Below are 22,326 nucleotides of genomic sequence, written 5' to 3' on the forward strand. Positions count from 1 at the left end.
AGGGGTCCAAACCAATCCCAGTTCAAAACAACAAATTCACAGAAGCAACCAGTCACTGCGATACTTCACCCTCCTGGAACAGCTAGGTTTGTTCTCAGCCCTTGAACCGATCTCACTGCAGCCTTTGGCACAGTTTTACTGTCTGTACTGACAGAAATGGACAAAGACCCTCCATCATTTGTTGCTTATAACAAGTGAAGTGGAAAGAAAGTCCCAGTGCAACCTCACTGCTGGTGTCAGGGCTCAGTGCTTAGATCTCTAGGTGATGTAATCCTGTCACATGTTTTTCCATGTGACCACTGATAACATTCAAACAGTTTCTTCTGAAACTCAAGAGGAATCGCGAATACCTGTGGTGCTAACAGGTTGATTGATTACTGGATGATGGCTCTGCATTTATTTCCTATCCCTAGAAAGGGCTGCTCTTTCAATAAACTCTCCATCTCAGTGCAGGAAATCACAGCCTTGTTCTCAAAAGCAGATGAGATGTATTGATATAATAACTGCGACTGATTGATTGACTGGCTTGTTGATGTAGTAAGAATGAACTCTTTCAATCCTGTGCACACCAGGAATTGGTGATTTAGTGTTGGAGGAAAATCATCTCATCTCAATAGCCTATATTGTAGCAGTTCAGAGTTATGAGTGTCTGCAGGTACTCTGCATCAACCCTTTATCACTCTGAAGCTTCAAAGCACAACAGGAGACAACAAGACAACGACGAGAGAAGAAAAACATATTAAAAAAGAGAAGAGGGAAGTAATGCTAAAGAGTTGATAGTGGAGGAGAGAGGCTGAAAGAATGAGTTAAAGAGAAGATATAGGTGAAGTGTGCTTTCTGTCTTTTGTAGTTGCCATGGACACCAAGAAAGCTGACTTACTGCTGTGTGAACAATTTTTGAATGGAAAACACACACACTCATGTACACACACACGCACACGCACACACATTCACACACACACACACACACACACACGCACGCACGCACGCATGCACGCACGCACACACACACACACACGCGCACACACACACACACACACACACACACACACAGCTACCATTATAGTTACCATTATCTAATCTCTAGGCTCACAAACTCCACCTCTATAACTGCTGAAATGAATCACATGCTAACCACAATCACATGTTCTTCCTGTGTGGAGAGTCGTTCAGGTAACTGATAGGTTCTTATTATCACATAGCAGGAGAGTAGCTTCAACACACCATTTGTAAGACAGAGGAGCAGATAAAAGCACACAGGCCACAGCTCATTAGAAGTTGTGTTTATCTCTGATGGGAGATGAATGCTGGGCTCTTTGTTCTTGGTGGAATAAGCATGAAACTCACCCAGAACACAGCAAGCTCATTTATCTGTCACTTTTTTCATCTCCCTAATCTCTTTCTTTTAGAACCCATGGTCTGTTTGTCCCTTTAGAAATTGCCAATAAATGTGAAGCTCTATCCTTGTTATAATGATAAGAAGGGGGATTTTTGATACTCTGTCTCTTTTAGCTTCTTCTTTGAACTGATATTTCCCCAGTAACCTCATTAATGTGTTCTATACATCCCCCATTACATCACAGATTATTTCTCAGTTACATAGTTAAGCCTACAGCAGGTGTCTTTGCATGATGCATGTCACAGAGAGCATGGTTTCACTTGTGGCGTGAAACACACACTCAGGCTATTACTTTTTCCACTCAAGAGCAATAGTATGCATCACCGAAGAGAATCTTTTCCATAATTACTGGCTGTGTCAATCACTGAAATGAACTCAGTGAAGGTGAATTTGACTGTGGTACACTCAACAAGGCACACTAAATTATTGAAATTGATTGTCCCATGAGAAATTTATGGAGGTGTTGTTGATTATAATTATGCCCTGAGCACTCCAGAAATTATTATGAACAATAAAAAAATAAAGACAGGAAGACAAATAAACGCCCTCTCTGTATGTGCCTGCACATGTTTCTAATTTCTAACTGAGAATGGCAAGACAAACCATGGGTGTCATTGCAGATGAGTCCATAGCTGTGGCTGTCTAGGAAGGACCAGAAGAGCTTACTGACGAAAAGATCACTCATCTGGAGGGTGACACTGGTTTTACTGGCTGTGCTCCTTGAAGTTCATTTATACAAGACTTACATTATGCAAGATAAGCATACAGGAGGGGCTTTTGTGATATATGCCTTGTTGTGTTTTAAAAAGAAAGAAAATAGCTTGATTCACACAACGGGGAGAAAACCATGCCATCCTCTGATTGGCCGCGTGCAGACACGTAGAACCATACCACATTCGTCTTGGCAGAGGAGTGATCGCCTGCTACAGGTAGTGCTGCTATCAGATGCAGTTCCTTCTTCATTTATCAGAAAATGATGCCAAACTTTTTCAGAGCTTGTTGCCGCTTGAAGGCGTGAAGACACCAGACGACAGCAGCAGCAGCAGCCTCGTGTCTCTGAGGCGCACACACATTTCAGCACCTCGGACAGCGCTTGGCGCCGCAGTGGCGGAGCGTGGATTCAACCGGTGGCTTTGATCCGGAGCAGCAGCGCGAGCGGACCGTCCACTGAACGATGCGTAAAACTCCTCTGTGTCCACATGCGAAGAGGAGCACCAGCTCTCTGGATAACTTGGACTAGTGGGTTATTTTCCGCTCCTTGTAACACACGACGGTTCCATCGTGAGAGTAGGCGTGCCCCTCTGGATGACTCTAAAAAAAACCTTGCTAAGCAGCGTGGAGTGTAGGTGACTGTCAAGCGGGCAGAGTGGAGTGGAGTGGTGTGGTGGTGCCTAAAGAGACCCTCCATTTATAAGGATGCTGGTGGGAAATGCCTGGAGACAGAGATGACGAGATTTGTCAAAAGGCGCTTGAACTCCTGTCAGATCTTTGTTCGAAGGGGGAAGTGCAGAATGAGAACTGCCTGAATTTTATCTACTATTTCCGAGACCTCGCCAGGCCACGCTACACGGATTCAGGTGAGGGGCATGATCATGAACGCGTGATTCTGGCAGAGGGTCGTGTGGGACTGAATTAAGTGGACGCGCATGTGACTTTTTTCATTGAACATTCTGCGTCAAAAAATGTGGAGAGGAGGTGTTGATTTGAGCGCTTTTACACTCACACACTCATTTATATTTTACATTTGATTAGCTCACTCAATCATCAAATTCAAGTATATCAGTTCACCTAACAACAGTCTTTTTACAGAGTGTCGAACGTTTTAAATCTAATAGCCAATAATATTGAATCCATTACCTGCATGGGTCTTAATATGTGGTATGATTCAATTCATCAACATATACAGGCAATGGTATCATGTAGTCACATAATGATACATCATATGAAATTATTATTTTATAATTCTTTCTTGCATGAGTTCAGCTAGAGCCGGCATTACTATGGTGGCACACTTACTGTATCCTACTGCCTTTGAAGTTTAGCCTAGATTTAATTCTTCATCTCACTATACACATGCTGCTGCTCCAAACATTTGCTATATGCGTAAAGAAGACCTTTACACATTCAGTCTGATGAAGAAATGTGACCACTGCTCAAAAACATCATCTTTATCTGAATGTCATGTGTAGATGTGTGTGTGTGTGTGTGTGTGTGTGTGTGTATGATCATCTGAGAAAGCACAGTAACTGCACTCCTCCGCATTCCTGCTAGATTCACTCTGCTCCCATTAGTTTGCATTACTGCTAATAATCAGTATTCACCACATGAAAGCCCTTTTTTTTTAATTCCCACTCCTTTCCCATCCATCCTTCTCCCTCCCTCTGTTGCCTAATCTCACAGCTCTCTCCTTGCCTCCCTCATTCATCACACAGGCCGATCCTGTCTTGTTATTTCCATTGCACTCTATCAGTTTCAAAAGTGGGATTGTTACAGCACTGTAGTGAGGTTATAGCTGCTGAGATAGCTCGCCCATAAGGTTTTATTTCTAGCTGGTGTTCACCCGGCATGATGGCTACACCCGTGACAGAATAACAGGAAGAAGATAAAAGTGAGAGCATGTCCAACACTATGGGACATAGAGTTCAGGGTGGGATTCAGTGTCTTTTTTGCTTATAAACATTTAAGTGTTTCTTACAGACATGCTGGGCATAAATCATAAAGTTATAAATGTATGTTTATATATATATATTAATTGACCAATTATTTGCTGGATTATGTCTTGGCCTGACTTTCTAACATCTTGAAACTTGAAATCTCAAACAGTTTCCTATTGTTTCCAGCCTTAGATAGCTGGCTAACTGGGTGCTGGATGCTTTCTCTATCATAAATCAATCATATACTGCAGGCTCAGCTGTCAGGGGCAGTTTGGGGTTCAGTATCTTGTCTAACTTTAGAATGGGGAGACAGCAATTAAACCACCGACTCTCTGGGTAGTGGACAACCCACTCTACCTCCTGAGTCACAGCTCCCCTCTTGTGTAATTTGTATTGATAGTAATTGTACTCACAGTTTACATTAGTTATATTCAAGATGAATAACAAGCTCTCAGTACATAGGTAGATCCATATTTAGCTTTTTCAGCACTATACTTGCCTCCTACACTACAGCACCTTTGAAGGTCCTTTACTCTATAAATGTGGTCCAGCCTCTTTGTAGTAATGCAGTTTCTGGATCCTTCCAGATGTCTGTCCTCTCCACCAGGCAGCGCTCAGGCCTCCTACCAAGTTGACTGTGGGCTCAGTGTCCTCAGATGGCGAGTGCCTCAGTTTCTCCAGATTTATTCTCCCAAATCACACTTACTCTGGTTATCACAGAATCTCAGAGCACAGAAAGGACAGTTTGTCTGAGTTGCTGTGCACACTCTCTTGACAGCACCCACACACACACACACACCCACACACACACCCACACACACACACACACACACACACACACACACACACACACACACAGTCTGTCCATTATCAACCAATAATGCAGAAATTGGATGGGTTACCTGGTGTTAAATCATCTTTCAGATTTGTTGTGTATGAATCTTTAAATGTGGTGTGATATACTGTATTGTCTCATTAACCTTAAACTAAAATGCACATTTACATTTAAGCCGAATCATTAAGTTTTACAGCATTACTTAGTAAATATTTTTACATTTTTAACGTTTAGGCTTGAAATCTGATCATGCTTGATGTGATTCAGTTCTAAATGATTCCTGGTAGCTTGAGAAGTTCTGAGATGTTTTAGTTTCTTAGTTTTTAAACCATTTTTCTCTTTCAAGACTTCTTCCTTCATGAGAAATCCTGAGTCTGTCATATAATTTAAATGAGGCACCACCAAAGACAGAAAACAGAAATACCACTTATATCACAAACAGCTTTGGAATGTTGTTAAAAATGTGTAAATACTAAATAACATTATTTAAAATAACTCTTTATATGGCATATCTCAATATCCAGGATTTTCTATTGATGTATGCAATGAAACAAAGATGGAAGGATTTAACATGATTATTTAACATGCAAGCATAGATACAGCTCCACAGCACATGATGATAATATTGTCTTTATGTAACAAACTACAGTATATACTTCTATTCTGTCACCTGTTACTCAGGAAGGAAGTATAGTTTTATAGTCTAAATAAAAACAATCCTGTCCATCATGCAAAATTAAGACTATGGCATCAAACTTTTTTCACATAGCTGTTACTATGTATGTCATATTTACAAATTTTACACATACAGTATCTGTTACTGCTGCAGTAATAAACACATAAATACATAAATCAAAATACATAAAATCTTCTACTGCAGCTGCTTCTCGAGTCACCGATTGTTTCACGTAATTGTTAAAGCTCTTCATAAAGTCAACCAGTCAAAATAAAGATACACAAGCTTAATAGCTCATACAAAAAGAAAGAAGTCCATCAGAAATTGTGTATTTTAGGATTAAGATAATAATGCTCATTATGAGAAATTATTCTTTGAACCATATCAACATTCTTTTCTTTTCTAATCAAAGCGTTTTGGCTCATAGAGCAGCAATGTGCTAAACAATGATAGGTTAGTCAAGAGCAATTATTACCGTCTCAAAAACCAAAATGGCATAAATTTACCCATTACGATTATTAAGTAATTGCACTCATTATACACTAATTACTTTTCTTTGGATTTATTTTAATCCTTTAGGCACCCAATAGCCTGTTGCACATAAACTGGATACATCGGCAACACTTTCCTTGCAGAGGATGAGGCACAGCCACAAAATGCCATGGTCAGGAGGATAAAGCTGATGCTATTAAAACAACACTGTGCAGGAGCCTGGACTTGTTTTACTTCAGAAGATATTTCAAAACAACAAATGAAAGTAAACAGTGCAGCAGCTGGATGGAAGTTTATCAGCACAGCATTAGACACATAATGGTAAACAGAGGCTTGTAGATGAAAATATACTGAATCAACAACTAATGTATGAAATAATTAAAGAGGTGGTTCATGAGATGAACATGTATAAACCATCAGTGGACATGGTTTTCTACAAATAAAACAGGATAATCTTCACCTACAATGTCTGTCCTCCCACCTTTAAACCAGCTTCTCCTACAACAGTTGTTGCTGGGCAACAGTTCACTCCGGCACATGCAGATGAACATTATAGTAAAACCATATTCAGCTGCCTCAAAATACACACGTTTATTTGGCCTCATAAAAAAGTCAATATACAAGACAAGTAGCAACATTTTTTTATGAAAGGTCAATATTGCGATTACACTTTAAAAAATCTCATCTAAACTGAATTAACTCCAACACATCGTTCATAAGTAAACTAATGTGATGTTTTAAGGATCTGAGCTTGCCAAAACAAGTGGCTGCTTTCCAAATTTATTTGTACAACAACATTAGGTTCTGAAAAATTTTACACTAAAACACTGTTTAATACTAATTTGATTTTACTGATGTAAATTACATTTTTGAATGCACAGAATGAGGACTGTTTCTCCCTCATCATTTCCAATAATTCAAGAGAAGGGAGCCAGTTCAGAAGGAGCCAGTGATGCTGTCAATGTAAAGGCATCTGATTATTATTACTATAATTATCATTATTGAGATCGACTTGAAAACAGCTGGATTCATGCTAGATGCAGGTTATGACTCTCATAAAACATCAGCTGCTCTAATAACATGTCATTCACTGAATTAGTGACGGATGTTAATCCCTGTACCCTTTGCTCCTGATGGCTACTACATGGGCTGCTAGTTATTTTTCTACCTCATTATTATTATCTGCTAATAGCAAAGCAACTGTTTCTCTATCCAGTATGTGAAGGTACAGCTTAGTGGTAATTTCATAATTACACCAAGATATTCCTAAAAACTCATCAAACGTTCTCAATTCTTGACGATGTGACTTGTAGCTACACAACCAAATCTTTACTGATACAGTTTATGTTGTTTGATGTGAAAAGGGTTCAGAACATATACAAATATATATAACATATAACAAATATAAAATATACGGCACATTAAATCATCAGTCATTTACATCCTTATGCTATTTGACCTGGTTTTACTGCACTAATAAGAAATCTATTTATTTGAATTCACATCATAAATCCTATTCAGACTTTCAAAGGTGTAAATCATGATTGTTTCATAGACAAACAATTACACTAATCCTCATCTTAAATGTACAAAACATACTTGAAATTATTTCATCAGCTTGATTTGACAATTGCTCAAAACTTCTTGTTCGGGGGTCTCAGGGACCCCAGCTGTAAAAATATTAATATGTTTTTTATATGATTCTTCATGTGTTTGTTATTGCCTTTAAACTAGTGGTCTGTTTAATGGATTTTAACATCAGTGTATTCACAGGATGTACGAGAGGAGTTGCACCTCAAGCTGACCTCAAACACACGTAACATCACAACGTTAAATGTGTGAAATTGTGGACAAAGAAGCAGGTTTTATCTTCAATACTTTCTTATGAACAGTTCTGGTTTGTTGACAATGACAACAGTGCAAAGGCAGGAGAACAAAAACAAAAGAATTATTTTTTTTTACAAAACTCCTGTTTTTATTGCATGGAGTCACAGTTTGTACCTCAGTGCTGCCATGTTGCAGCAGTTTCTCTGATTTATCCTTCAGAAACAGCCACCCAGTTCTGAAGAGCAGAGATGATTCAGACAGCCTTTGGTGACTCTGTTGCACCACACCTCTCCTGCCTCTCCACAGCGCACACCCTGCGCTGGCGTAAACAAAGCACCGCAGGAGTATTCAGTGTCATGTTTTCAAACCATAAACTCTTTCTTGACAGTCTCAGGCCAGCGGTGTGATACTCCTGTAAACTTGTATACTCCCACTGAAGACACTGCTGCTGCTCTTGCCCACAAGTGTCTTGACTTAAATTTATGCTATGCATTAAAGTTAGCTATAGAGAGTTTGAGCTTAGGTTTCATGACATGGTGAATTTATGTCAACCTTCATTTTACTCAACCGTGATTTGCTACTTTTGGTTCGCTGGTGTTTGACTTGTGTAACAACTTCTTTAGCAGAAGAGAAAGAGCAAAGCTGTAAAACTCAAGTCAACTCTTAACAGTTTGGAGAGCAGGACGGCTATTTAGCTTTGCTTCTATTTAAATAAAGTAACCTGCTTTGTAACATTCAGTGCTGATGCTGATTAGTTTACAAGTTTACTTTCCCTATAAGGTTATGTTTGATTGCCGTATTTCTTCAACATTGCATGATGGGGTGTTTTTTATTTTTTCAGATTTCCCTGAATAATTAATAGATCTGAGGGGAAAAAACAACATGTTGAGGGGACTGATTTCTATTAATGTGTACAATTTGTGCAGCTTGATTGAATGTAAATGGAGCCATTGGGCAGAGGTGTGTGCTACTGAAAGCAAGTCCAGTTCACTGTGTTTATTCATTTACAAAATAATATTGTTGCAACCATAGACCTACACAATATATTGTAACCTTGTTTTACTCTAATGAGATGTCCTCTCTCCAAAACTATTCTAAACATTTTCAATTGTAATGAATAAAACAGCTCAGCAGCTTTTACAGTATTACATCGTGTGTGTATGAACATGAATTGAATGCTGCTTTTCTTTTAACAAACTATTACGCTGCTCTTATCTGCAAAGGACTGGAAATACAGCGTGGGGCACACTCCACTTGGGGGACAGATATAAGGCTGCACAGTATAATTAAATAATGTAGTTAATCCTAATTAATCTTCTGAGGGATTCTTTGTAACAATAGAAGAGAAAAGGAGAAAAGAGGAAGAAAGCTAACGTCCCAGTTGTAATAAATCAAGTTTTTTGTTAGTTAGTCCAAAGGAGTGATTTGTTCAAACACATTCTTCTATTGTGACACCACAGCTGAAGAAAAAAACACATCACATGCCCCTGAGTGTTACTGTAACAACACTGTGATTCAATATTTTTAAAGAGTTTTCAAACTTGCTAAAATAAAAAATGGCTAAAGATGGTCAATGGGTTCAAATCTTGGCTTTGCAACAAAGCAGGAATCAAACTGAATCTACTGTCAGATCCTTATTTCCTGTGTCTCTTGTCACCTTCTCAGATATATCAGTGAGTCTGCTGTCACTGGTGGTGACTGCCTGTGGCTTAGCCCTGTTTGGAGTCTCTCTCTTCGTCTCCTGGAAGCTCTGCTGGATACCATGGAGAGAGCGTGGGCTCTCACCCACCACCAAGGAGCCCCATGGGCACCTAAACCCAACCATGAGCCTTCTGCCCTCACAGCACGCAACCAGACAGCCAGTTTACACAGCTGTGGATCCACCGACGCACAACCGCCGTGAATCCTTACATTGCTCCATCGCCAGAGAGCCTACTCCTGTGGCATCTGTTGTATCAGTGGAGGCTCCAGTGACTCCGGTGTCACCACCACCCGTGGTCCTGGCCACACCTGAGGCAGCTATGAAGATCAGTCACACATCTCCAGACATCCCACTGGACGCCCAGAGTAAAAGTCGGGAAAATGGGGTCCACACTAACCCTCGTATGCAGAGACAGACCACTGAACCCCCACCATCTGGTCGCTCAATGGCTGAAATTGGGTCAGTTGAAGATTTCTGATTTCTTTGGCTAAGGCACAATTACTGCAAAGCTTGTAATAGTTTTTACTTAATACTTCCTTCTTTCAAGTCGAATATTAATTTGTGTTTGAGCTGATCGGTACTCAAATTATTGCCAGACTAAAACATCAATATCAGATGATTCTGCAAAACCTTGTTTAACTGTATCCCAGTATGTCAACTACAGCAAGTTTACTTATAGGGAAATGTTGTGGTTGTGGATTAAATTTTGGTACGTTAAAAGTGAAGCCATGTAAACAGACAGTTTAGGTTCGTTTGCAGAACGGATCAGTGACAGATTATAAATTAAGTCTCTTGCACGATTGCGAGTGACAGAACCAATTCATCATCCAACCTCCACAATCTTTAACCCTCTGCCTGGCTACATACATGTGTTGGGGACAGTAGCTCCTGCTTTGATACACAGTATTGGTGTTAACTGTAAAGGTGCAGATATTGTCCAATCTGGACATGGATGTCTTATGTTCTTTCTGATGATACCTTGCTGTATAATGACCTGTATTGTTGATTACCTCTGCCCACAGACAAGGGTCCATTCGAAGACATATGAACCTGTCTAACCCGGACTTCAATGTCGCCCAGTTCCAAAGGCAGGACTCCCTCACTGGAATGGGACTGGGCCTCGGCCGTCTCAAACCCGAGCTCTACAAACAGCGCTCCCTTGAGGGAGATGAAGTAAATCGCAGAGGAGGAGGCTGTGGGTGCCTCAGCTTCATCCTCAAATTTGACTGTGACCTGGAGCAGCTAATAGTTAAGATCCACAAAGCAGAGGACCTGCCAGCCAAGGACTTCTCTGGTACCTCTGATCCTTACGTTAAGATCTATCTGCTGCCTGATCGTATGACCAAACACCAGACCAAGGTGCACCGCAAGACGCTGAACCCTGTGTTTGACGAGGTCTTTCTGTTTCCCGTGGCGTACTCTGAGCTTCCCACACGCAAGCTGCACTTCAGTGTCTATGACTTTGACCGCTTTTCTCGCCATGACATTATTGGCCAAGTGGTTGTGGATAACTTCCTGGATCTGGCAGATTTCCCACGGGAGACAAAGCTCTGCCGGGAAATCCAGTATGTCTCCTCGGTAAGTCAGCACTTCTGTTCATAAAGATAAGTTTTCTATGTTATATTTAGGGAAATATTCAAATATTATCACAAATGGTAAGAAATGTTTTATCACAGCTGACAGATTTGCTGCGACTATGCTGAGAGCCCCATGTCTGGTCCACATTTGAGTCTCACATTGAAAGTATGAAGTATAAGATAAAAATGTCTGCTTTTTAAATACTCTGCGCTGTCGGCTCTGAACAAACAAGAGGAAGATGAGTTGGTAGGTAAGGTGAATAGGTCTCGCTTTCATAAAGAGGATTTCTCTTGATGACTGTGCTCTGTCTCTCTCCATTGTGAGATAGAGAGTCTAGTAGCGGCGAGGGAAGTGTCTGCTCAATACAAGACCAACCACTGCAGACAATACTTCTCACACATCTGTACAATTATATAATATTTTGAATCATTTGCTTTATTGCCTTTTCAGAGCAAGTAATTGAATAAAATTATTTATCTGGAGCCAAGAAACACTGTAGAATTAGTCCTTCCTTTTGCGTCTTCCTTTTGCGTCTTCCTTTTGCGTCTTCCTTTTGCGTCTTCCTTTTGCGACAAACATTGTGACGATAAGTGATAGAGACTCGGGGGCAGGACAGTGAGATGTTTTCATTTCACATTTACTGCATCTGTCACAACCTCTCTTTTTCAAACATCTGTTAATGAAGTCCAGAGTGAGACTTACTAGGGTCAACAGGATTTAAAGCACAGAGTCTGACCGAACCTGACTTTTTTTTCAAAATAATATATCCACAATTCCAGACATATGATGTCATGATTGCTACCATATGGTTAACCAGCTCTGTCATTTTCTTTCATTGTCCAAACAGGTTAGACTACTCAGGTTGTCTTTTTGGCTGTTCCTGTTTACATAACACATCTGAAAGACATGTGACAAATCTATTGTGTCATGGACAATGTACGTATATATTTATGAGTGCATGCTTCCAGTGATTGCTCTGATTGATAGGCATCTGGGGGAGAGACACCAGAGCTTAACCAGTAGTAATGTGTAATGGATCCTGTTGATCCTGTAAATATTTGCATTGCATGCTTGAGTAGCATTAATAAGATGTTATTGATTTCTGCCGACAATTTATTTCATCCCAGGAAGGTCAGTGAGGCAAGATCAATGAAGCAGAGCTGTTAAAAGGAAAACATGTTTTTTTTTTACAACATGGTTTAAGTTTCATATGAGTAAATGGGTAAAATTTTCATATAAGTAAATGGACCAAGTGTTCATAGCTGTGGTAGCATTTTACTCATAAAAGTTATTGCTTGGATCTTGGTGGAAACATGGCAACTAAAACCTTCCCAACAGCTACGGTCATATGGTCTGTAAACTGTGACAAATGTTCTCAATGGTCAGCTTGAATCATAACCTCTGTTCCCAATACCTTTGACTAGCATGTGGGATAAGTGTGTCACTGCCCAAGGTTTTTTTGCACTGCTGCAGACTGCAGCCTACAGAAATCTCAGCAACACATTTTTTTACAATGTTGCATGTGCAGCGTATGTAAATGACTTACACAGCAGCCATTCAAATTTAATGAGCTTTGTACCTTACTAACCTGATTGTATGTGCCCCACTGATCCACCTGTCCATCCAGGCTAAATAGAACCACTATAGTAATTTCATGAATGTAATTTAGCTGAGAAATGAAAATACAACCTTGAAAACATCTGCATCACTTATTCATTTTCATGGTCATTCATGCTTTCATTATGAATAACTGCTCTGTTGTATATCACCTTTGTGTATGAATGTTGTTATAACAGCCAGATGGTGCTCCTGTTTTTTAAAAGCAGAAAAACATGTGAAAGGGGTCCGACATATTCATCACCCGTACATAAAATTAAATCAACAACACGCTCAGTTTTCCTCCTGAAAATTAAAGGTTGCATGTTGAAAAACATCAGCCTGAATCAGACTGTGAATATGGTAATCAGTCACTTTCTGATTATACGTCTGGAGGTTTTTGTTCATGGGCGGGGTTGAATTCTGCACAACCTGAGACTTTAAATTGTGCGTTTGTATTGAATATAGTTAAAATTGAAATTAAAGTTGGTTTCATGATCATATGCATTAGGTCAGCTTAACTGTTATGTATCATGAATTTGATTACTGATAAATTTATCGGGAATGACATTTGCCAGTGTTGGTATCTTGCTTTTGAGGATCGTATAAACAGTTTGTGAATTCTACATTCGACAATTTCCATAATCACACACATGTATTGACAATATTAGGGCTTCCTCTAAGAATCAGGGAGGAAGGTTGTTGTAGAAGTCGGCCATACCTCTCTTATGGTGTAAAAGCTGAGGTGTGGTGAGATACACTGGTTGAATTTATGTCAATTTTGTCATATCCATCACTGATATTGAATAATGTTGAAGTAAGTACTTAAAAGCTTGCATGTAAATGTCCATCCTTCCATCCAACCATAAGCTAGGTTGCTTGTCTTTTGAGGGTTGTGGGGGCTTGACATTGGGTGAGAGGCCTCTACACATTAAACAGGTCACCAGCCTCTAACATTCGACACAAAGAGAAAAAACATTCACACTCACATTCACACCTATTGGCAATTTACCATTTAACCTGAGCTGAGCCACCTTCAGACTGTGGGAGGAAACCCCTGCACGCACGAGGTGAACATCCAAACCCCACACAGAAATGGCCTAGATCCATAGAGTGGACAGGTTTGAACCTTTTTGCTGTGAGGCAACAGATATGGCCACTGCCACAACTGTGCATGCTGTTGTGTATTTATTTGATTGAGTTTCATGTATCCATCCATACACTCATAAAATCATTTTTTCTCTCTTAGTGATATTGACCTCTTTTCATTGGAATGTAGACCCCCCCCATTATGTTTTTATGTTTCTGCCCCTGTCTGTGGGTTGCTGGCCTGAATCTGGACCTTTTCACTTTCTTTAACATTGCAAGATATGTTCTTCAATAAATCAAGGAAGTATATAAAAAGCATTAGGCATATTTAGGGTCTTGGCAAGGTAGGGGCTTACTGAGTACTATTTGAGTTCTATTTTTTTTTCAGATGTGTATAACTTTAATGTAGAAAATGGTGCAAATCGGTACTGATTGCAGCAGGTATCAACTTGTCAGCCATTGCATGGTTTAAAGCACAAGGCCACACATACAGTAGCTGGAGAACATAAGAAATCTTCCTACTCATGGCCTCTAAAAATACTGGCAGCCAGAACCCTTCTGCTCTCTGTCTCTCTCTGTGAGTCTGTCTCGGTCTTTCTCTCTATGTGTGCCTGCTTTTTGTAACCTGTAAATGGTGAAAGCGAGAGTTAGATCCCTCAAGCAGTCTTTATAAAGTCGACCAGACTTACATGTAGGTTCTCGGGCCAATCAGGTCAAGCTCATCCCTTTACAAGTCATATTTATATTTATATTTATCACAACCCTACTTGGCATCAACAAAGTCAACAGCTGTGTCCCACATACACATTCTAATTGGGTTTTGAGAACATAAAAGAACAAGGAACTGAGTAGATTATTCAAAGATGATTATGTGTCAAGTATATAGGAGCATCAGAGTTCTCCCTGTCCGTGTAGATCTAGAGTCTCACTCTGTAAGCATTTCAAATTTTGAGTGAGAGCTCAGAAGCAAAGTTAACACCATCTTAACACATTCATAGACACATGGATCAGTGCTTGATCCAGTCAGTGTGCATGACTGTCTGCAGTCAGTGCCATGGGCAGCAGATTGGTTGAACAAGTTCATGCATATTTTATGCATAGTTTGTTAGAGGGAGAAGCCTGTGCAAACCACAAGAATGTATGAGGCTTGTACTTTACAGTATAAACATTTAACGAAACCAACATTGTTTAATGAGGACATTGGCAAAGATTTAAACCTAAAGACGAACAATTAAAAATGTGTCATAAACATCATGTTATTACTGTAATTTACAGGAACAGTGCATGACAGGAACTGAATGTTCCAGCTACCAGTTGGTTGGTTTGTACGTTTGTTTGTAAGCAAGATTAACTACAAGATGGATTTCAATAAATCTTTGTGGAAAGATGAAGAAATATTTATTTATATTTATATTTATACTCTTTAACATCAAGTGTTTTTCATTAATTCTGAGGAAATCATTCATGGATCTTGATGAAAACAATCAGGCATATTTAGTGGACAGATATCTGTGAGTGTGTCCAATTTTGGTACAGCTTGATTGAATTTAAGGGGACTGTTGGAGGTATGAGCTCTACCAAGTACCATTCCGGTGAATAGGTTTTTGTGTATTTGCCGTGATGAGAGGATCATAAATTGACAGTTAGATAGTTGTTCTATCAGTTTTCCAAAAAAGAGAGCTGAGGGAATTATTAATATTGACAAAAGTGTTGATATTTTTGTGTAAACTCTCAACTTCTGGTTGGTTTGTGAAGTAGAGGCTGACCCTTCTTTCATGAATCATTGATTGTTAATCAATGTTACTCTGTTAGAGTAGAAAAGTATGTGACAGGTGATGATTAGGATCAGGGATTTACAGGATCTAGAGTGAGCTCAATTCTCACACTTTCAGACTGAGTCGTCTAAAAGTGTGAGAATTGAGCTCACTCATGCACACACACACATGCACGCACGCACGGACACACAAAAACCTGCTCTTCACCGATACACAGTCCCTCATAGGTTGTTACCATTACAGCAGAGACCATTTGTCACGTTCACTGTACAGACTCATTCACCTAATGGTTAGAAATGCCAGACGATTGCTGGAGGGACTGACAGAGTGGACTGTTTCATTGCCAGATTTGGCTTGTTTTTATCTACCGTAGACGCAGATTGTTAAGTGGTTTTTTTATGATTTTGAAGCAATGGAAATGGAGACAAAAGAAATATAATTTATTACTATTACATGTGGCTTGCTGTTGTTTTGTTTTTTGTTATTTTTGATTAATAGTGTTGCATTTTAACATGCTTGAACACACGTGAATACATTCTGTGTCACTTGTGAAATATGGGATTCAGCTGATTATATAGTAGAGTGCAGTGTAACTTTCGACCAGCAGGTAATAAAAGATATTTCTTGTCTGGGAGTGATTCCAGAGCACATGAACCATGGCACTTATCTCTCTCTATCCACCTGTATCTCCTGTGGGCACAAAGACCAAGGACAATGCAGCATGATAAGCCTGTGGGTTCCTTCCGTTAAATGCATTCTCTCAAAGGTTGTTGGTTAATCTATCATGCAAACTCAAACACCATAGCCAATACTTGACTCTAATTGTAACTCAAAAGCCATGTCACGATACAACTCTTTTTCTGCCCTCTCAATATCTCCCAATGTCTCCCTCCTTTGCTTTCTCCCACACTCACACTGGCCCATTCACAGATAGAGATCACAGTTAAAAGTGTCTTATCACAGAGGACGACATTCATGCTGAGCAATCAAGACAAATAGTGAAAGAGATAAAGAAGTCTGTAAATGAGGGAAGGACAGTGGATGGAACCTGATTCAAAATTTTAACACGTACCAGTAGATCAGAGATTCTACTGTAGGAGTTATTCACCAGACACAATTGTGTGTTTTCCTGGTTCTCACTTCTTTAGTGAAGCTATTTTAAGAGCAAGTGACAAGTTAGCTCCTGGCTTTCCTGTAGATGAACAGAAGTCTCCCTGTTGGGTGAACGGTGGGAGGCTTTTATTAGAGCCATGTGACAGAGGAGACTATTCCTTAACTGAAACACATTTCAACTCTGTAAGCAAGTGTCAAAGGGCCAAGCCATTATTCTTTACCTTCGGCTAGAAATAAAGGCTCCGCTGCCTATCAAGTTGTTTTTATCCATGTAAATGCGATAGGAATGTAATACATCATGAACATAAAGCTTACGGTAGAGGTAATGTGTTTTGTGTTGTCTTTCAGGATAACGTGGACCTCGGGGATCTGATGTTTTCACTCTGTTACCTGCCAACTGCAGGCAGATTGACTATTACCATGATAAAGGCTCGAAATCTCAAGGCCATGGATATCACTGGTGCATCTGGTAATTAAAATCTTACTGTCTACAACAACAGGGTCTCACTGGAATCCTGAATAGAAATTAATGTCTTCCTGTTCTGTTTCTCTCACTTTCATAGACCCGTACGTGAAGGTTTCTTTAATGTGTGATGGTCGCCGACTGAAGAAGAGGAAGACGTCGACGAAGAGGAACACTCTGAATCCAGTGTACAATGAGGCTATTGTCTTTGATGTTCCTCCAGAGAACATAGAGCAGATCAGCCTTCTGATTGCAGTCATGGATTATGACCGGTTAGGAACCTTTACATGTTCATTCAGATCAGTTTTGCATGATAAAAAAAGATAAAATACTTTCAAAGCACAAGGAATTGATTTGAATGAAATTCCTATCGCACAAATTGTTTGACAGCTTCAAGTTTTTCTTCACAAAGGATGTAATGCGGCATTATTTCTGGAATGCAGGTTGGTCGTGATCACATCTCTTCCCCCTCTCTCTCTCCTGCTCCCACAGCGTAGGCCATAATGAGGTGATTGGAGTGTGTCGAGTTGGTAACGATGCAGACAGCCTTGGTCGAGACCACTGGGGTGAAATGCTCACATATCCACGGAAACCTGTCGCCCACTGGCATCCACTTGTCGAGGTGAGGTGGCGTTACTGTGATGGGGTGACATACACTGATTTGCTACGATATTAAAACCACCAGCCATAATATTGGTCAGGTCACATACAGTGTATGTGTCTGCAACACAACCTCAACTCAGAAAGACATGGACTCCAGAAGGCCTATGAAAGGTGAGCTGTGGTCGTTAGCATCAGATCCTGTAAATTGTGAGGTGGAGCCTTCATCCCTCCAGATGCTGGATCTGATTGAGATCTGGAAAATTTGGAGGCCTAGACCTGACCTTTAACATATTCATTAAACCATTCCTGAGCAATGTTTGCAGCATGGCAGGGTGCACTATCCTGAAAGGGTCCACTAGGGAATAACGGGATGGGGGTACAGGTTAAGCATTCATATTTATGTAATATAGATAGCATGTGTAACATCTGCATGAATGTGAAGACCCAAACGTTTCCCAACATTACATTGCCCCCAGCTTCGCAGCATCTCCACCAGCTTGCCTCCTTCCTGTAGTGCATCTTGCAGCCATCTCTTCCTCAGGGTGAATAACTCACACAGAGCTGGCCATCTGCACGACTTAAAGAAATCATGATTCATCAGACCAGCCTGCCTTCTTCCATCTCTCCATGGTCCAGTTCTGACACCCATGAGCACGCCGTGGGCGCTTTCATCCCTGGACAGAGGTCATCATAGACACTCAGAGTCCACACAACAAGCTGTGACGCAGATTTGAAAGCCTTCTATCAAACCTAGCAAATTACAGAGATCTGAAGATATAAAGATTGGAACACATGGGTTCAGCCCTTATTCCCTACATTCATCCATAAGTGTTGGGCATAAAAACAACATGGTTATAGGTGCTGGGAAACTCTGTGGTTTAGGATATAATAATATAATATTCTTTAGGTTTGAGGATGTTGTCATCATGGTTAAACACAGTTAAAATTGTGAAATAGGCATTGATGACACAAGAGAATGTTGATTATTGGTTTTAAAGAGGAAACAAACAAGTTGAATGCTGTTTATTGTAGGTTAACCCTAACCCTAACACTGACTTTGTCACTCTACGCAATACATAGGAATTACTATGGCTGCTTGAGGTCTGCATTCCATAAAAATTAGATGGTTGCACAGATGACCTATGAGCCTGTTATCACAGGACAGTCTAGATGTGCAGCACCTTGTGTAAACACATTTTTTTAGTCTAAAAATGTTTTCAATCGTAGTTTTCTTGGTTATTATGACAGATCCCTATACAAGGCAGTCCCCTTATTTGCTCATTTATATCTATTATTATCTCCATACTTTTCAGATGGAGAGTGGGAAACCAGTAAGGGAGACAAAGCAGACAATGCTCTGATGTGATTCAGCCCCAGGCATGTTAAGCTACACGTGGGTCCAGATTTTAAACCACTTCCCATTTTTAATGTGGCAAATAAAATAAACACAATAAATCAAATATCTACCCCTTGGAGAGACTTAAGATTTTTTGTGATTTGCAACGAAGAGAGAGTGGATTAGGGACAGAGCTACACAAACTATAGACAAGATATGACAGCAGAGAGGATGCAGTCTGCAGAAGAGTTGAAGGATGGTGTCTCAGACCTGTGCACTCAGACTGAAAAAGTTCTTTATTGCTTGAGTTTGTGTGCACACCAAAAAAATATACTTAGACACATTGATGGATGTAAAAACTTGAAATTGAGCCTGTTATGTTTCTTTGGGGTTATTTGGGTGAGTAGTACTTTGAAATCTTCATTGGTGCCTCAAGAAATCACATCTATTATTTACCTCCTCCCAAGTAATTTCAGTCAGAGTTGTTCTTTCTTGATCCTGACACCACTTCCCAAACTGCAGAGAGCTGTAGTTTGAAAGTTTTTGAAATGCAGATCTTTCACGTTTGTTTGCCAGGTAAGCCACTTTGTCTGGAAAAAAAAAGCTTTCATCCCTTTGTTTGGAGTCGGCAAACAAAACAGTCACAGTGGCGCAGTCTATTCCAATAAAACTGAGAGAATACACTTCAGAAAAATCTGAAATGAATTGGGAAGCATTCACTGTTTCTTTTACTTTCCACCTCACTTTTTGGATGAGATGTTATGACATGGAAAAAAAGACTCAGGCTTCATTAAATAGGACTGCACATCTCTTAATATAACTGTGTGATATATGTACGCTATATTTCCATGCATGGTAAAGGTCTTGCTGTTTTGTTTGGTGCTTTCACAGTACCAGGGGACCACAGGAAGTAGCCAGGGAGGATCCTGTAACTCTCTGAGGACGCCTCCCTCTCCATAGCCTTGAATAACAATTCACCTGAGAGCACGAATCAACCCGGAGCCTCGGCTGTACCTTCGGACGGTGGTGCTGCTGCGCGCTGCATACACACGCTCCTAAAAGAAGAACTGAGACATCCACAAACTTCAATGGAAACGAGAGACAAACTGTCTCGAGCTCTGTTCAGTCGGATCAGTTTTGCATGTTGAATGAACGCAAAGATGGATGTTTTCTTTTCTATGATGTTCAATAACATAAACAAGAGACACATGCAGACATTTTAAGTCTGTGCTATTCCTGGGTTTATACAGTAGTGACTGTCCTTTTTTTTAAACATAGTCTTGTTACTTGTTACCTGTTTCAATGAGATGAGTCCGTATTTTGCACATTGTACTTACAACCAGTTGAACTGCCATACTGATTTTTTATTTTATTCTGGTGGTGAATTGGTGCATGAGGTCTTGGTTTGATGGGATATTTCCTCCTCAGTTGTTTGTTTCTGTTTTATATTTTGGGAATACAGCGTGTTGTTCTGTCAGTTGATGTGCAGTGACGTCAATTTCTAGACAAAGTATCTGTAAGTAAAATATGTTAAATGTTATCAATAAATATTATTCCATTAAAAAACGGTTGATCATTGCCGGTTCCTTTTATGCGTGTGATACAATTTAACTGCACTATGATGTTTCTACTCATTTTTGGTTTACAGTCTATGGGTCAACACAGGCAACAACTACAAAATCTATGAAACAATAAAATATGGACATTTAAATGGAAAAGGTAGAACACGTTCAAATTTTAAAGAAAGTTGTAATTTATTTTGTAACATTCCAATTCTATTAATGTAGTGTATCAGAGGTTTCAGACGAAATGCTTAATTGGACTGTTTGTGTAAGCAGATTATGAATACCTGTAGGCACCTGACCGTGACCTTAGCCAAATTACAAACTACTATAAAGTATTTTTTGAAGCAGTTAAAAAACTAAACTAAATTAAACTAAACTTGAAAATACTTTATAACTGGACACATTTACCGTGGTTCCCCTTGAGGTGAGCAATCCATTTATTTTCAAGTGTGCACAGGATTGGAAGCAGTCAAATGTGTTGCTCATAATTTGCTAGTTGTTTTTGTTGAGCGGTAAACTGTGGGACTGAGAATGACCCTTCAGAAAGCCCTGGTTGAGTGCACAGTGTGAGCTAAAGCTGTTTTTTTTAAATAATCCTTTTTGCATCCAGGAGTTTGTCTGACTTATTGGATGAGTGGGAACCTCCTCACCTGGAACTTCATTATAATTTTTTTATATTCCCCCTCTTTTTTTCTTCCATATGGAACATTTCAGTTCCCATCATGCTCCTTTCTCATTCAATTTCCTTCAATGGCTTACAGCCAGCGTTTGTCAACACATTAAGGCTTCTGGCTGATGTTTCTTTTGCCTCACGTGTTGGTTAGAGGTTAGCACTGGTAGAGAGTGGAAGTTGAAATAAAAATGTTCAAGCTACAGCTAAATTGTCTCTCATTTATTATTATAGACACACCTATAGTCCTCCAGGCTACCTATGGTATAGTGTATGCAGTTCTAATGGGGGAATTCAAAGGCTGCAGTAAGCATAATCCTCAAAGAAATTGCATTGTCAAAACAGCCAGTAGGAAAAAAACATTAATATACAGTTAGCTATTTGCCATTTTCATTATCCCCTTTCATCAAAACATTAAAGCCATATAAACAGATATGTTGTGCTTCCATATACAATTATTGTTCCATAATATGGTATAACTTGTGAACATCAGAACACGATTTTCTCTTTTATTATCACATTTGTACAAACAAACAACATAGTATGAGAAGATTCAAATAATAAAAGAGGAGGGTTAATAAATTCAAAGGTTTACATGCAGAAAGTGATAATGGTTATTGAAAGACTTTGTTTTTCCAAAGTTTGGAGACCTTCAAATGAAGAGTTTAAACACTGTGAAACACATGTAAGAAAAGTCTGACTAAATCAAAGCTTTAATTTATGCATGTGTCTGTAAGATGTTATAAAAACATAACAGAGGCAGATCATTGATTTGTATATGAAGAGTGAAGCCTGACAGAAAACCTCTATTCACACTTGTCAAAGACTGATTATGGGCCAATTTCATCACAGGCTTAATCCTTTTTGATATACTCTATCTCTGCATTAGCATCCATTCTATACTGCTCATCCTTTGAGGGGTGGGTCGGAGCTGGAGCCAATCCAAGCTTGCA

General features: G+C 39.6%; 1 protein-coding gene across 2 annotated transcripts; it reads left to right on the plus strand.

Annotated features, from left to right (window-relative positions):
- Nucleotides 1-1,789: 1,789 nt before the first annotated feature.
- Nucleotides 1,790-21,567, plus strand: syt9a (synaptotagmin IXa). Of its 2 annotated transcripts, none has more exons than XM_069522880.1 (7): nt 1,790-2,976; nt 9,549-10,044; nt 10,608-11,163; nt 17,085-17,205; nt 17,300-17,471; nt 17,692-17,821; nt 18,279-20,015. In XM_069522880.1, exons 1-7 carry the CDS (start codon nt 2,829-2,831, stop codon nt 18,393-18,395), a joined length of 1,740 nt encoding a protein of 579 aa, XP_069378981.1. In that variant the 5' UTR covers nt 1,790-2,828; the 3' UTR covers nt 18,396-20,015. The 2 variants fall into 2 exon arrangements, with proteins under 2 accessions (XP_069378981.1, XP_019954266.1); XM_020098707.2 differs by lacking the exon at nt 18,279-20,015 and adding an exon at nt 20,030-21,567 and having other exon boundaries at nt 1,808-2,976.
- The last annotated feature ends 759 nt before the right edge of the window (nt 21,568-22,326 follow it).

This window comes from Paralichthys olivaceus, chromosome 1 (genome assembly GCF_024713975.1).
Source record: "Paralichthys olivaceus isolate ysfri-2021 chromosome 1, ASM2471397v2, whole genome shotgun sequence".
Lineage (NCBI taxonomy): Eukaryota > Metazoa > Chordata > Actinopteri > Pleuronectiformes > Paralichthyidae > Paralichthys > Paralichthys olivaceus.